This window comes from Artemia franciscana, chromosome 9 (genome assembly GCF_032884065.1).
Source record: "Artemia franciscana chromosome 9, ASM3288406v1, whole genome shotgun sequence".
In the NCBI taxonomy this organism is placed as follows: Eukaryota; Metazoa; Arthropoda; class Branchiopoda; order Anostraca; family Artemiidae; genus Artemia; species Artemia franciscana.
Window position 1 is genome coordinate 50,183,949 of NC_088871.1, and position 14,508 is coordinate 50,198,456.

General features: G+C 35.3%; 1 protein-coding gene across 1 annotated transcript in view; it reads right to left on the reverse strand.

The window, feature by feature from the left end:
• LOC136031519 (filamin-A-like) overlaps nucleotides 1-14,508 on the reverse strand; it is a gene marked incomplete in the record, with an annotated part of 349,909 nt that overhangs the window by 104,997 nt on the left and 230,404 nt on the right. Inside the window, 2 exon segments of the mRNA XM_065711189.1 lie at nucleotides 8,100-8,230; nucleotides 13,607-13,774. Of these exon segments, the coding sequence (XP_065567261.1) occupies nucleotides 8,100-8,230; nucleotides 13,607-13,774 (299 nt within the window).

Sequence of the window (14,508 nt, forward strand, 5' to 3'; positions counted from 1 at the left end):
ATTAAGAACATAATTAGTTCTCAACATACTAAAATTTATATTTTTAAGTGGTACTGAATGCTTTATTGTGTCTGAATCAAATTCTAGTATTGACTATGCGTCTATTTTTTAGCCGCTTTCTATTTCTTTTTTAACAGTTTCAAGTCCTTTTTTTGCTTTAAAAGTTTTTAAGAAAGTCAAGTTGAACGAAGTCCTGTTGAATGAATAATTGAAGGAAAATAGAATATCATATTCAGCCTTTTCTATGTCTGTTTTTTGATAGCGCACACATCAAATTCGATTTTTTAACAGGTATAACTGCAAGAAAAACTGATTCTTTCTTCTACTTTTCGTATGTTCACAAAGGATCCTTGGGATTTTTTTTTGTTTTGCCTAAAGGTAAGTGACTATACCCCAGTATAGAGCCTAATAACAGTCGATACATTTCATTAAAACATAACAAATATTATATGAAGCTGAGCAAGTAAACCGTATTTTTCTCATGGCTGGGGAGGGGGGGCAAGTGAAACTTTCAGGAAACATTTTCCTATTCTTTGTTGTTGTTTTTTTTTGGGAGGGGGGTGAATTTCTGAAGAAGGGGTAAACTGTTTTTCTCTGGTTCTTAAAAACGGTCTAACTTATGGTCACTATATCTAGTTATCTTTAATGTTTAATCTTAGTTATACAATATTGCTATTTGATACAGTTTTTCTTAGGAAAAATTATAGCTAGTTTCTAATCGTCTTGGCAAGCATTGTTCAAATTTTTGATCAACGAATATTAAAAAACATAATTGCACCAGAGATTTGGCATACTGGTTTTCCAGAACATATTAAAAAAAAGAATAAACAAGAATATAATTAAAACTTTAAATAAGCTGCGGGTCAACTTTTTCGCAATGAATTCTCTATAATAGCAAGAGCAATCATTCCATTACAGATGAGAATTCGGAAACAAAACAAAGAGTGCGTTTGACCTTGATAGTTGATCTTAGTAGAAATACAGTTAATTCCAATTGAAGCTACGGTGATCGCGTTTTACCCTCAAATTCTAGTTGCTTCCCGATTCCTGTCGCTGAGTGCAATCCCCGCGTGGTAACGGAAATTTCGCTTAGGAATTCATAATTTTTGACGAAGATGATCTTAGGGTACTTAAAAAGGATTCCATAAGAAGTCCTCTGATAATTTTGCTTGAGATTCTGGTAATGACCTTCCAGACAAAGAAGCTTTCAGACCTTGTCAGAAATATGGTTGGCATGACCCGGCTCAATAATATCTGAAACTCCAAAAAACTAAAATTTTAAAACAATAATTACATCAAAGTAATCGCATTTTAATGTTGATTTTAAATATATAAGTTTCATCATGTTGAAACTTACCCATCAAAAGTGAAGAGCCTCAGTTTTGCCTTTTTTTTTAGAAGATAGGGTATTGTCTGTATTGCCACAATACAGATCACGGATGCGTGTTTATTTGTGTGGTTTTTTTGCTGTTTTTTCCCCAGGGGTGATCATAGCGACTCAGTAGTTCTAGAACGTCACGAGAGGGCTCCTTCTTACGGAAATAAGAAGTTCTAGTGCCCTTTTTAAGTGACCAAAAAAATGGAGGGCACCTAGGCCCTCTCTCACGCTCATTTGTTCCGAAGTCACCAGATCAAAATTCTGAGACAGCCATTTTATTCAGCGTAGTCGAAAAGCCTAATATCTATGTCTTTGGGGACAACTTACTCCCCACAGTCCCCATGGGAGGGGCTGCAAGTTACAAACTATGACCAGTGTTTACAAATAGTAATGGTTATTGGGAAGTGTACAGACGCTTTGAGGGGGATTTTTTTGGTTGGGAGGAGGGGATGAGGGGAGGGGGTTATGCAGTGGTAACTTTCCATGGAGGAATGTGTCATGGAGGAAGAAAATTTCGATGAAGGGGGCGCAGGATTTCTTAGCATTTTTTAAAAACGCAATGAAAAAATAAATATGAAAAAGTTTTTTCAACTGAAAGTAAGGAGCAGCATTAAAACTTAAAACGAACAGAAACTATCACGTCTATGAGGGGTTTACCTCCTCCTAATACCTCGCTCTTTACGCTAAAGTACTTTTACTAATTTCAACTAATTATCCTGCGGTCTTTGTGATTCAGGGGTCATTGTTAAGGAATTGGAACAAGATTTAAGCTTTAGTGTAAAGAACGAGGTATTGACGAGGGGTGAAGCCCCTCATATACGTAATAAAAATATACAAATATAGAATTTCGTTAAATAAGTTAATTCGTAAGTCACGTATATTTTTACAAATAAAAACATTCGTAAAAAATTAAAAGTTCTGGTTGCCTTAACCAATGAATTGGAGGGTAACTAGGCATCCTACCTCGCTCCTGTTTTTATCAAAATCGTTCTATCAAACTATGAGAAAGCCATTTAGCCAACAAAATAAATCAATATGCAAATTTCGTTTTTAATTATTCATGTGCGGAGAGCCAAAATCAAAACACGCATTAATTCAAAAACTTTCAGAAATTAAATAAAAAAAACAAGTGTTTTTAACTGAAAGTAAGGAGCAACATTAAGACTTAAAACGAACAGAAATCATCCCGTATATGAAAGGGGCTTTTCCGTCTGCAACGCCCCGCTCTTTCCGCGAAAGGTTTTTACTGTTGTAAAAGTAGAGTTGAGAGAAAGAGTCAAACTTTAGCGTAAAGAGCGGGGCGTTGAGGAGAGAATGGCCCCTTTCATATGCGTAGTAATTTCTGTTCGTTTTAGGTTTTAATATCACTCCTTACCTTTAGTTAACAAGAGCTAAGAGCTCATATGGCACTTGTGACGAGGTAAGAAGAGCTAAGAGCCAAGAGCTCATTAGGTATGAGCTCTAACAAAATTCTAAGTTTCAATAGATTGATTTAAAAGGAAAATCAGAGGCTTTATGCCGGTCAGGGTTTAAAATAAGAGCTCTGAGTCACGATGTCCTTCTAAATATCAAAATTAATTGAGATCCGATTACCCACTCGTAAGTTATAAATACCTAATTTTTTCTAATTTTTCCTCTCCATTTAGCCCCCCAGATGGTCGAATCTGGGAAAACGACTTTGTCAAGTCAATTTGTGCAGCAATTTGACACTCCTACCAATTTTCATCGTCCTAGCACGTCCAGAAGCACCAACTCGTCAAATCACTGAACCCCTCCCCCACTCCCCCAAAGAGAGCGAATCCAGTACAGTTACGCAATCACGTATCAAGGACATTTGCTTATTCTATCCACCAAGCGTCATCCCGATTCCTCCACTCCAAGTGTTTTCCAAGATTTCCCCCTCCAACTCCCCTCAAGGTCAAAAGATTTGGTTGGGATTTGAAATAAAAGCTCTGAGACATGAATTCCTTCTAAATATCAAGCTTCATTAAGATCCGATCACCTATTCGTAAGATAAAAATACCCCAGTTTTTAAGTTTTCCAAGAATTCCGGTTTCTCCCTCCAACTCCCCCCAATGTCATAGGATCTAGTCGGAATTTAAAATTAGAGCTTTAAAGCACAAGATCCTTCTAAGTATCAAATATCATTAAGATCTGGTCACCCTGTCGTAAGTTACAAATATTTCAATTTTCAATTAATTTTCAAAATTCAAACTTCCAAATATCAAATTTCATTGAGATTCGATTACCCGTTCATAAGTTAAAAACACCTCATTTTTTCAAATTTTTCAGAATTACCCCCCCCCCCCAACTACCCCAAAGAGAGCGGATCCGTTCCGGTTATGTCAATCATGTATCTAGGAAGTGTGCTTATTTTCCCACCAAGTTTCATCCCGATCCCTCCTCTCTAAGTGTTTTCCAAGATTTTAGGTTCCCCCTCCCAACTCCACCCCCCAATGCCACCAGATCCGGTCGGTATTTAAAATAAGAGCTCTGAGACACGGTTTCCTTCTAAATATCAAATTTCATTGAGATCCGATCATCCGTTCGTAAGTTAGAAATACCTCATTTTTCTAATTTTTAGAATTAACCCCCCCCCCCCCCCAACTACCCCAAAGAGAGCGGATCCGTTTCAGTTATGCCAATCATGTATCTAGGACTTGTGCTTATTTTCCCCACCAAGTTTCATCCCGATCCCTCTACTCCAAGTGTTTTCCAAGATTTTAGGTTTCCCCCTCCCAACCCCCCCCCCCCCCAATGTCACCAGATCCGGTCGGGATTTAAAAAAGCAGCTCTGAGACGCGATATCCTTCCAAACATCAAATTTCATCAAGATCTGATCAACCGTTCGTAAGTTAAAAATACTTCAATTTTTCTGTTTTTCCTAATTAACGGCCCCCCCCCCCACTCCCTCCCAGATGGTCAAATCGGGAAAAAAATTATTTCTAATTTAATCTGGTCAGGTCCCTGATACGCCTGCTAACTTTCATCTTCCTAGCTTACGAGGAAGTGCCTAAAGTAGCAAAACCGGGACCGACAGACAGACAGATCGACAGACCGACAGAATTTGCGATTGCTATATGTCACTTGGTTAATACCAAGTGCCATAAAAACACTTGTTTTTTTTTATTTAATTATGGGGAAAGCGTGTAATATTGAAACCTAGGAGGGCTTACGGGCATATGACCATGCCTGGGTGTTATTTGGATATACTTTAAGTTTTATTAAATCTATACAAATACAAAAGAAAAACTGAAATAAGCTGCTGGCGAATTTCTTACGCCGTAAACCCTTTGTGACACTAACAGTGCTATTAGGTTTATGATACGTTTAATTGTTCCCACTTACAAAATGAAGTAATGGAAAAAAGCGGAATAACAAATGAGCCAAAAAAGAAAACTTATTTGACACTAAAAATTACACACATATATTTCATTCGGAGAAACAGTTAAGTCAAGGGTGAATCGTTAAGTCGGGCATGTGCCCGAGCCTGGGTGTTATTTGAATCTACTTAAAGCGTTATTAAGCCCATTTAGATATAACAAATACACTTAAATAAGCTGTTGGGATAAGTCACTATTAGACTTCTTAAAATGAATACTTTAATATTTCTTAAAATGAAGAAATGAAAAAAAGTGAAATAAATAAGACCAAAAAGAAGAAAAACATGTTTGAGACTACACATTAAACGAATGTATTTGGCTCAGAGAATCAGTTGAGTCAGTGGTGAGTCGTAAAGCTTGCTAAGTGATCGTCTTGAGGCTCTCTGTTCTAAGTCAATCACCTTGGTTGGTGGATCGAGGATTCCATATATGTAAGATTTATCCGTGTAAGAAAGCCTGAGTGGAAGTTTCAGGAAAAATTTAGTCAATCCTAAGTATATGGTTAGTATTTTCCGACGCTGGGGGAGGAACAGCATTTAGCACAGGAGTGGTATGTACCAGATGGCGGGAGAAACAACAGCATTGAAAATTTTTGACAGAATGGACTTTGACAGCTTTTCCATGGACTAAGGAGATAGATTTGTAGACTTATTCAATCAACAAGCCTTTAGTTGACCTACGCATTTGAACGTACATTATAGCAAAGTATTTTTAGTGCCACTGAAAACAATAAATCCCCCTTTCTCTGTTGATCATAGTCCTATTCTTCTGTATGGGGTAATCAGGAAGCGAAAATTCTCTTGTATACCCTTTGCCTGCTCGTTGAAGACCCCAGATCCCTTAACCTGAGCAGCAAAGAATTCAAGAAAAAAAACTATATGGAAAACAAGCATAAAACTACAGGGAAATCGTAAAATCTTGCAAATTGGGAGGGTGGACAATGCACCAATAAAATAGCAGCAAAAGGGAGTTTTAAAGAGTCAATTTAAAACCCACTTAACCATTCAAGATAAAAATCAATTTAATAAAAATCAGACAAAAGAAAAAACACTGATGGATATTTTGTCGTTAATACAAAAAAAGACAAATATAACTCATATAGGTTATTATTGTGTTACAAAACAGAAAGTAGAAATAAGCTTCTGCATTCAAAGTACAAAAACTTCATCAAAATTTCTTAAATATATTAGAAAAAAACAGCTAACCACTAAATACCAATTTATATTCGAATTTAGTGATCCCCACCTTCTAATTTTATGTGTCATGCCCAACTAGTAAGCTTTAAACAATTATCTACTTCCTTTAATTTGCAACATAAATGTACTGAAAGGGGATTACCACCCTGATAAAAAGTCACGTGTATATCAAGAGCCTCAGGAGGCCTAAGTAATAAAAACTGGTATCCCGAATAACAAGTCACGTGCGTTTCTTTTGTTACGTTTTTGGTCTGTCTCGTGATTTGGCTTCATTCCTATTGTGCCAATTAAATAGAACTTAGCGACACCATCAGTTTTGATTATTTGAAAAATGGTATACATTTTAACAGCTAAACTTTTGTAAAATGCAAAAAGGTTTGTTTTTCTCTCTCTTTTTATTCTTAGAATTTCAGAAGTCCGTCGTCAATCGTACAAATTTTAGAATTACTACTACAAGTTTAGTAAATAAAATGAATCTTGTACATAAAAATGGCTTTAAATTATTTCTTCTAGTTATTTTAATATGACTTCAAACCAGAACTGGCAATATTACATTTGCCAGCTTACTCGTGTTTTCATTTATAATTCATATTTCTACAGCATTTTATCTTATTTATTATCTTTATTTCTTACTTTCCTTCAAAACCTTCTAACAACATTTTATGCATTTGAAGGGTCTAAATATATTCAGTATATAAGACATATATCGTTTTTAGTAGGGTGAATTTAGGTTAAAAAAAAAAAAAACCTCTCTTGTTTATAAACAGTAAACATCGGATGACGATTTTGCACAAATGAACTATCTCTTGGTTTGGTGCAAAAAGCAGGCTAAGTCCAAATAGCTGCAAGAACCAGCAAATTCCTTACTCGGTGCAGTACTGACTAGGGATAAGTATGATCTAAGTCTAAGAGACAGTTGGTCTACCACTACCGCCAAACCTTTAGCAGAAAGGTAGGATGATAGTACCCTGCTTAAATAGGAAACATGCAATGATAATAATGACATTTCATTTATAACCCTTATTGTACAAAATGTACGACAATCATGGAGTAATTGAAACGAAAAATGAAGAGCCAAAACAAAAGTAATCATCGACACACAACTAAACATAAAAAAGCCTCAGTTATTGAAGAAAACAAATTAGATTCTGATAATGTGAATATCGGAAGAATGCTAATACTGACAGCTTTTTGTAAAAAATGGTTTTAATGTTGCATCCTGGACATCATATTTATGAAACATTCTACTGCTGAACGGAAAGAATAAACGGATTTTCTTACTATCTTTTTTTTCTAAAAGTGGATAAAATGAGATTAATTAAATTTAGTTTTCGAAGATGTGATTATAGGCAAAGAATGGGACCGTAGCACCTCCAACAACCCCTTGGCAGATAGGTAGTCCAGTTTAAATCTTGTTTTCTAATTTTTCTAAAATTTCTATAACTCAAAATTCTTAGATTTACATTTCAAAATATTTATAATTTTTATCATTGGAGGCATAAAGCAGACCTTGAGCGCCCATCAAAAGTTTTGAGCATCCTTATCCATCTGATCATTCTCATCCCAAAAATCAAAATTAAGGGTCGGTTAGGGGCTCCAAGACAAGGTGCATTGTTAAGGTCCATCAAAGCTTTTCAGTCCTGCTTATTGACACAAAATACGGAATGTCGAGATTTTCAGTTCCAGGGATTAGTTAACAAACAGTGAACCTGGTCATTCAGACCCGGTGATGCTGCCTGGTCATCTAAAATGATCCAAGTGTTTATCTTCTCTATTCAAACTGCTTTATATCATCGCTTCAATTGGTCATAAAATGATACTATATATGGAGAATAGAAGTGTATTTTTAGTTTTACTATGAAACTATTTCCCAGATGGGTCCGTTAAGGCTTGTTTTTTCGTGTCAACTACGACACTTAAAGTGATTTACTGTCAGGATACAGACTTCAAAACATTAGTCAAAGACAAACAGTATTTTAAAGTGTGCCGAAATGTTTAATTTCTCTACTCAAATGGCATACTACATTCGAATTGTGAAAAAAAGCATTCAATATGTTGAAAACTCGTTATATCCAACTTTAACCATGAGCATGTGTCACAGCCAGCTGGCAATACTTTTGATTAACTTTTAAGTTTTCTTACCTTCCCTGGGTAGATCTTATTTTACAGGTAACTGCACCATGTCCAGCTTGCTTAGCATTGACTGTAATGCAATACTCTTCACCAAGGGTGAGCACTTTCTGCTTACCTTCTGTTATTTGACAGCGATCAGCCTGCAAAGTATAATGCCTTAAGAAAATGCTTAATTTTCAGAAGAAATCAAGGAACCATTTATAAAGAAAATTTGTTTTTGCAGTATCTTATAGTATATTTGGTAAAATAAAATCTTATGGTCTCAAATTAGAATAGAACATAAAAACACATATCAGCTACGCTAGACAAAATGCAAAAAAGGTACGAAAACGAATATCAAGCCCGTTTGGCTCAGGTGGTAGAAGATTTTTGGGTAGAAGTAACTTTTGTGGAGAAATAATTATTGATGCTGCACTATGTTACGCTTACAAATCAATACGCAGTCCGAATAAAGGGGAGCGGGGCTTTCGTTTCTCTTTGTAAATGAGTATTTCCAAATTCACAGTGTGGTAGGCCTCCCCTGTTTTGTCTCACAACACAGTATAATGCCTTAAGAAAATGCTTAACTTTCAGAAGAAATCAAGGAACCATTTATAAAGAAAATTTGCTTTCGCAGTTTCTTATAGTATATTTGGTAAAATAAAATTTTATGGTCTCTAAATTAAAACGGAACATAAAAACGCATATCAGCTATAACTGACGGTATCGATAAATCTGGAGAAAATTCACTTATTTGTGTAAACTAATACAACAAAGGTGTAAAACCCGGTCGGCTTAGGTTGTAGAGGATTTTTGGGTAAAAGTAACTTCTGTGGATAAATAATAATTGATGTTGTACAATCTTACGCTTACAAATCAATGCGTAGTCCGAATAAAGGGGGGAGGGGGCTTTCGTTTTTTTGTAAAGGAATATTTCCTAATTCATAGTTTGTTAAACCTACCCTGTTTTGTCTCACAACACAAGGATCGAATTAAATCTTCCAGGGGAAGGTCTTTAAGGGGGGTGGGGGGGGGCTTCAGGACGAATTTGATTTTGTATTGGGGGGGGGGGGTGAATAATTTGTTCACAATCCTCAGAAAAGAGCATGCGATATGGTTTATTATTTTTCTATTCTTGTCGCCACGCAGGATGCGCTGTTAGATAAACAAATCTAACATAAGAACATCTGCGCTGTTTCCACAAAGAAACCTGACAAAACAGCCACTTGTAAAACATACCTCATAAAAAACATAAAAAGATAAAAATGGAAATACAACAGGAACTGAAAATACGTTGCAATATTAAACTAAGGAGGAGATAAAAATTTTCTTTTATCACTTAGCCTCGGTTTGATCAGACAATGGGAAGAAGATCATAAATACACTACAAAATTCATTGGTCTCCATTGACATATTGGTAATATAATGATGTAAAAAAGTCGTGTATAATATAACTACCTTTCAAAACAATGAGAAAACAAAACATTTGAGATGCGAATTTCAATCCTCAGAAAGTTCCTCGAAACAAAAAGGACCAAGAACATTTTCAGGTAAAGACAGTAATATCAGATATCCTATAGTTTCATGCTTTCTTTCTAAATTCCAGTCAAAGCAGGAACAAAAATATGCCAATAACAATTTAAAGCTGGGGTTTAGGTGAAAATCCAGCCACAACCCATTTGCTCTCCTTCATGTTGTTTGCCTCATACTATAATTTGAATTTTTTTTGTTGGATTTTAATGAAAAATGAATTTTTCGCATTTTCTGAAAAAAAATGAAAATAACGACAAAATCTCCCTTAAGCAATTGGCCAGGAACTTGGGAATCACGTGATCACAGCTGCCCTCTCATTGATAAAAGATCAAACGATGTACTTGGGGGGACAGTCATCCTTTTTCTTAACAGCTTATAAATTTCTATTGTATAATAATTTCGTGCATTTTGATTTAATAAATAATTTTTTTTTAAATTTAAAACGTTTTTGGATGCGTAATACTCTCGCATCCAAACATGCGTTATTTGCGCCTATGGTTACACATTAGGTTACCACCTTTAAATCATTCAGAAATTGTGCGTTCTTTGGACTTCCTTAAGTTTTCAGTATGGTGCCGAGACAATTTTATAATATTGTCTAATTCCGCAAAACTTTTTCCTGGCTATGAGCAACCAAGCTCTGATCTATGAAGTACAGATTGACACATATCAACTACATATTGAGAACCTTAGACACAAATAACTTCGGAAAAAAAAAAAAAAAAAAACTGAGAGACAGCTTTTGAGTTACCTATAATAATAACCTTTATAATAACCTTTTATAATACCCTAATAACCTTTCTTTTTTATAAACTTCTTTTTAGTTGGGCTTATGTCTTTAATATACGTTAAACATAATATAATATACGTTAACATAATAGATAATTATTTCTTGAAAGTTTTCTTGTTCAACTTTATCACATTAGACTGTCAGGACGTGTACATTAATTGTACCATTGCTTGACATGATAAATAAAATAATAGAAATGTATTAGCCACTTCTGTGGTTTCCAAGCCAACACTTTTTGTATGCAATTTCTACCTTAATTCCCTTTGACTTGTTTCACGAGAATATACTGTTGCGAATTTTCTCGATTGCATTTTTAAAGAGGGATTCTTGGCAGATTTGAAAGGATGAGTCAAAATTTCTGGCTTGAAAACAGTCAGTTTTAATTATAACTTAAACAAAAAGTACCCATGTAATTAGGGATACTTAAGACCTTGCCAAGTACATGTCGCAAACTGAGAGCGAATTATTCCAATTCCGTAAGAAAGACTCTCTACGACACCATGTTCCTTTAAAAAAAAGAGATAAAAATCCTCCGCAGCCATTCCTGGCGTATAGGGTGTCGAAACAACGTTTAAGTTACTGAATGAGCAGAGTATCAACTTACTATGCTACGACAGGGTACTATGCTGATTAGTAACATAAAATTCGTTTCTACCCTAATCCATACATAAACACTTTTACTGATAGCGAAATTATCCTACGACCAAAATTATCCTAACCCCCCCCCTATGGTTTTTCTTCGCTATCATTAACAACCGAAAAAAAAGAGACTGACATAGTTTGAGTAATTGAACTAGGAAGTGTTCGAAAAGGAGGGTTCTAAATATTTAAAACATTTTTGTCAGAATGAGTTTTCGAGAAGCAAGACAATTTCACTCTCAGATAGCGATCTTTTTGTAATAAGAGGGGAGTAGTAACCCTGTCTGCACCCCACATTCCACGTTTGGTCAAAGTACGTTCCTCAAAATGATGGATGGTAAGGGTGCAAATATCCTCCCACCATAAGGATCTGAGGACACTATCTACCGAAGTTGAAAACTTCCGGCCTAAAGATGCATTTTCCAGGCATCTTTGAATTAACTCCAATATAATCCAAGTTTTACTGCAAGGCACTTGTACGCAGTCAGGGAGAAATTAGAGATCAAACTTTCCGATATTTTCAAGATTTAATAGCTGAGTCCCAAAAGTTTCATTTACCTCTCCCAACTCCTTGCTTTAAAATGAAAGTAAAACTAAGTCCGAAAAGTGATCGTTTACCACATGTTCAGTGCCCAGTTTTTAGGAAGACTGGAGACACAGACATCTCTAAGGTTCAAAAATTCGTAGAACATTTGTGCATATAAAGTCTCTGTCATATTTCCTTTCTCCAGTCGTGTCGATTGTAAATCCTTATGTGATTATTTAGATCGACATGCGGATCAAAACTGTTCAACGTAAACGATGGTAAAAATTGTAATATTTTGGACGGGGCCAGGTGCCCTTGATATTCCCATGTTTTCCGGCATCTATGGATTAACTCCAATGTAATTAATCCCAATTAATTAAATCTTAGTTTTGCTTCAATGCAATTATACGCAATCATGGAGAAATTATCCAGCCGGCATGAGCCGTGAGCCAAAGATAAAGGGAGAGATTTTCGTCCCATAATTCCATGTTATAAAGTTTGTTTTAATTATATTGGTTTATTTTGCAAGGTCAAATTTCACGTTATTTTTAGCCATTCACATTCCTTAAGCGCATGTCAAACAATGAAGCAAAATAACCTCAACTTTTTAACCGTTGTTGTATTTACCTGCTCTTGCTGTGTCAAATTTTGAGTCGAAACAGAACCTTCAAAACGCATCAAAAATTTGCTTTACTATTGGTTACTATATTGGTTATCTATTACTGTCTAACTTACTATTGGTTAAATGAAATGTGGCTAAATTAGGGCAAACGCTCCAGAAATACCAGACTTTAAAAAGGATCCCGGTTTTTGCCAGCATCTTTACATTATTCTTTTGTTTCGGTTTTGTCAAAGCGTTGTCGGAAACAAAATATAAATTGGCTTGCCAATGCTTTGCAGGCTGTTACTGCTATATGTGCATCTCCATCTTTCAAAGTGCCTGCCATTCAAAATTTGTTCAAAACCTTCCTCTTTACACAGTCCCAAGAGGTTCAAGTTTTTCTTAGATCTTTCCTTGTGACATCCTCCCACCCTATTTGGGAACCAACTACTTTTCGTTTGGCCAGAGTATAGTAAGTCGAATTTCGATATATTGAAGAATCTATCACTAATCACGGCGCTATCCCCGCATATAATTTGACCGTTCCTTGTTTTGGTGTGTTTTTCCAGTGACTGTGAGAAACGGAGGAATATGGGGAGGTAACTTAACAGAAGGAGTTAGGTAGCAGATTTGAATTAGATTAATACTACAACTACTTTTTCATAATCTTGTTTGCTCCCAACTTATAATTTTTTTCATTACCCAAACTACCAACAGACCTTATGCCAAGAATTAAAAGCGCATTTCCCGGAGGAAAAACAAGAAGTCTTAGAAGAAAAAACTTCACGTCTGAGAAGATTTCATTTCAGAAACTTCATGAAAGATAAATTGCAAATATTTTCGTGAACTGAAACTTTAAAATGCAGGTTTAAACAGTTTTTGTATTCGCTCCATACAACTTTATTCTTTATTATGGAACATTGTCATCCAACATAAAAGGGGTTTATGAATCTACCAGTTTTTTTCAGTTTCAATGTTGGTTCACAGTTTCACCCAACATGGCTGAATTACATAAGAGCGGTTTATGAATATACCAGTTTTTCACTTTCAAGGGTATACACAATTTTTGTTGGTTTGATTAAGGTGAGGAAATGACATGGGTGTATGTGTGTGTGGGGGGGCTAGGGGTTTGAACCCCATCTCCCGAAATGTTTTCTGATTTGTAAAAACGTCATTTGAGTTTTTTTTGTGAACCCCCCCTCAAAAAAAAATTGTGTAACGCCCCCATCCCCCCCTCCCAAACAAAAAAATCCTCGATACAGCCCTGATGGATGGATTTTCTACTGAGCTCAGATAACATGCACAGTTACTTACAATAATATATTCAATGATGCAACAATGCAATAATATACATGCAATGACAGCAATAAAACATACACTAATAATAATAAAATAAATAACAAGAAATGAATTGATAATAATAGTGCAAGGATGAATAATATGTTTACCTTGCCGATAGCATACGCCTGGACTGAGAAAGGGGCATGTGGCACATCTTTTCCACCATATTTTACTTTCACTTTATATTGTCCACAATCATCAGGAACATAAGTGGCTTTAAAGGTACCATCACCATTATCAGCAATTTTGACTTTGCAAGGGTATCCATCGGGGCCCTAAAACAATATAAATTATCGTAGCAATATAACCATAATAGAAACAGTAACAACTATTCTAATATAAGGAACTGTAAAAATAAAGCGGCCTTTCTATCGTACAATAAACATTAAACCAGAACAAATTAAGATAATTTAGCTTTGAATTAGATGTGTATGTATAGTTATCTAATATTAGTAATCTTTTTCATATAGATAGACACACAAAGCAAATTTGACAAGCAGTAATTATTCGAAGGGGTCCATATTTTCTCCAAAGCATAAAAGAATTTCTTATTGACATGAGACTTTCTAATAAAATTGAGTTTTTTTTCTTAATGCAGTTTTATTGGATCGGTTTTAAGACAACAGTAGTTTTTCAGATGTGAGTTTTTTTTCTTTTTTTTGCATTGTGTTTTCTTTTTTCTCATCTTTTAGGGTTTTTTTTTTTTTAGTCCGTATCGTCTGCTTTACCTTATTTTTTCATTTTTTCGGTTTATTAAGCTTTCAGGATGTAAGCTTTCAGGATGTAATATCGATAGATACATAAAAAAAATACTTTTTACCAATATATACAAGATTCATTAAGTTTAGTGTTACCCTTTGAAAGCTTCGAGCCTGAGAAAATTTGCCTGGTTTTCGAGAAAGGAGGGAATCTCCCTGAAAAAGTCAAAGAATCTTAATAATTAAGCGTATCAGAGAACCCTACTGCAGATGTTTCAAGCTCCCATCAGCGAAAATATGGAATTTTCCCC